The sequence below is a fragment of the Aureococcus anophagefferens genome, assembly GCF_000186865.1.
Source record: "Aureococcus anophagefferens unplaced genomic scaffold AURANscaffold_2, whole genome shotgun sequence".
In the NCBI taxonomy this organism is placed as follows: Eukaryota; class Pelagophyceae; order Pelagomonadales; family Pelagomonadaceae; genus Aureococcus; species Aureococcus anophagefferens.
In genome coordinates, this window is record NW_008705562.1 from 3451632 (window position 1) to 3453903 (window position 2272).

A 2272-nucleotide genomic window follows, 5' to 3' on the forward strand; every position below is an offset into this window, starting at 1 on the left:
ATATTGAAAATCTCGCGACGAGGCGCGCGGAGCCGGAAACGCACGAAGGTTGCCTCTGATGCGCAGACGCCGTCGACGTACCCATGGGCGCCGCGCGACACGAACGCGGCGGCCCCACGCGCGCCGGGGGCCGCCGCTCCCGAGGGCCTCTTTTCAAGCGGGCATCACTGGTCCCGCGGATAGCCGTCGCCTCGCCTCGGGGCAGCATGGTCGCCTCCCCAGATACTTGAAGATCCCCTTGCCGCGGCTGAGAGCGCATGGGCCTTGCATACTTGTAGTGCGAGCGCATGGCCGATTCCGCGGCGATGCGCGAAGCGCGCCTGCGCCGCTTCGGGCAGCAAGATTCCGGTGATCGCCCTGCCCCAGAACCAGCGCCAAAAGCGCGGCCTGAAACGCCCGCCGCTCCGCCGCCGAGCCCACCGGCCGACGCCGCCTTGCCGCCCGCGCCGACGCGCGGCCGCGTCGAGATCGTCGCGACATTCGCGCTCGAGGGCGGCGCGTCGCTCTCCGTCGGCCAGGGCGACATCACCAAGTACGAGGGCGGCTGCGTCGTCAACGCGGCGAACCGCGGCTGCCAGGGCGGCGGCGGCGTCGACGGCGCGATCACGCGCGCGGGCGGCCGCGAGCTCGCCGACGCGCGCCGCGCGCTGCCGAGGCCCTTCCCCGGCACGCGGGACCGCTGCGCGACGGGCGACGCCGTGCGCACGGGCCCGTCCGCGGGCCGCGGCTTCGGCTCGCTGCGCGCGCGCTACGTCGTCCACGCGGTCGGGCCCGACTACTCGGAGAAGGGCATGTCCGAGGCCGAGTCCGACGCGCTCCTCGCGGCGACCTACGCCGCGGCGATCCGCGAGGCGGCCCGGTGCGAGGGCGTCACGAGCGTCGCGCTCCCGTTGATCTCCAGCTCCATCTTCCGCGGCCGCCGCGCGCTCGGCGGCCTCCTCGAGGTGTCCGTGCGCGCGCTCGCGGCGGCCCTCGAGTCGTCGCCGCTCGAGGAAGCCGTGCTCGTCGCCCACACGGCCGCGGAGCGCCTCCAGCTCCTCGCGGCGGCGGACGCGGTCCTCGAGGACCGGCCCGCGACGCGCTACCGCGCGACGGCGAAGAAGACGCCGCCCAAGGCGAAACCCGCGGCGGACGTCGACCTCACGGACGACGCCGCTCCTTCGGCGGACGTCGACTTGACGGACGACGTCGACGTCGACTTGACGGGCGACGACTTCGCGGGCGACGACTTCGGGCCTCCGGCGAAGCGGGCGCGCGTCTCGGAGAAGAAAAAGGCGCCGGCCGGGAGCCGCGGGTCGCCCATCGACTTGTCGCAGGGCACGCCGTTCGAGTTCGTCGTCGACCTGTCGTTGGACGACGACGACGGCGGCGGCGGCGACGACGACGTCGTCGTCGTCGAGCCCGCCGCGATCCAGAAGCACCTCAAGCGGTTCAAGGCGCGCGCCGGAAACGCCGCGCGGTCCCTCAGCGAGATCCGGCGCGACCACGCGCGGGAGCAGGCCCAGCTCGAGAGCGACGCCAAGTTCGCGCGCGAGCTCGAGGCGCGCGAGCGGGCGACGGAAGGCGACGCGGCGCTCGCGCGGAGCCTGGCGCAGGCCGACGGCGACCGCGCGCTCGCGAAGCGGCTCCAGCGCCAGCTCCGCGACGCGCCGGACGAGGGCGCGTCCTGGACCGCGCCGTCGCCCGAGGGGCTCCTGGACGTGTTGGCCGACCAGCGGAAAGGCATCCGCTCCTGGCTCGCGACGCACGCGCGCGGGCTCCGCGTCGTCCACGTCGAGGAGAACCGCCACGCGCGGCCGGGCCAGCCGCTCTACAACCGCTTCGTCACCGCCTGGGAGCGCGTGCAAGACCAGACGGTCAAGCTCGTCTTCCACGGCACGGCCGAGGCGAACATCGGCGCGATCCTCCGCAACGGCCTCGACCCGAGGCGCCGCTCGGGCCAGGCGCACGGCCCGGGCGAGTACTTCGCCGGCGAGAAGAACAGCGCCATCTCCGTCGCCTACTGCAGGGGCGGCAAGAAGATGCTCGTCTTCGCCGTGCTCGTCGACCGCTCGGGCCTCACGAAGGACTCGCCGCAGATCGTCGTCATCAACAAGCCCGAGCACCAGCTCCCGCTCTTCGTCCTCACCTTCGCCGGCCCCGGCGACCAGGGCTAAACGTGAGCGGCTCTCGATAGCGAGGAAATTCTTAGGAAGCGGCGACGGCGAGCGAACGGGGGCCGCGACCTCACTCGTCGTCGTCGGAGTCGTCCTTCGACTCTACTCTCTCTCCT

General features: G+C 73.2%; 1 protein-coding gene across 1 annotated transcript; it reads left to right on the plus strand.

Annotated features, from left to right (window-relative positions):
* Positions 1–305: 305 nt before the first annotated feature.
* On the plus strand, positions 306–2156 carry AURANDRAFT_61490 (hypothetical protein; the record flags this gene model as incomplete). The annotated part of the gene is made up of 1 exon (XM_009034981.1): positions 306–2156. The coding sequence occupies one exon, from the start codon at positions 306–308 to the stop codon at positions 2154–2156; it is 1851 nt and encodes a 616-aa protein (XP_009033229.1).
* Positions 2157–2272: the final 116 nt, after the last annotated feature.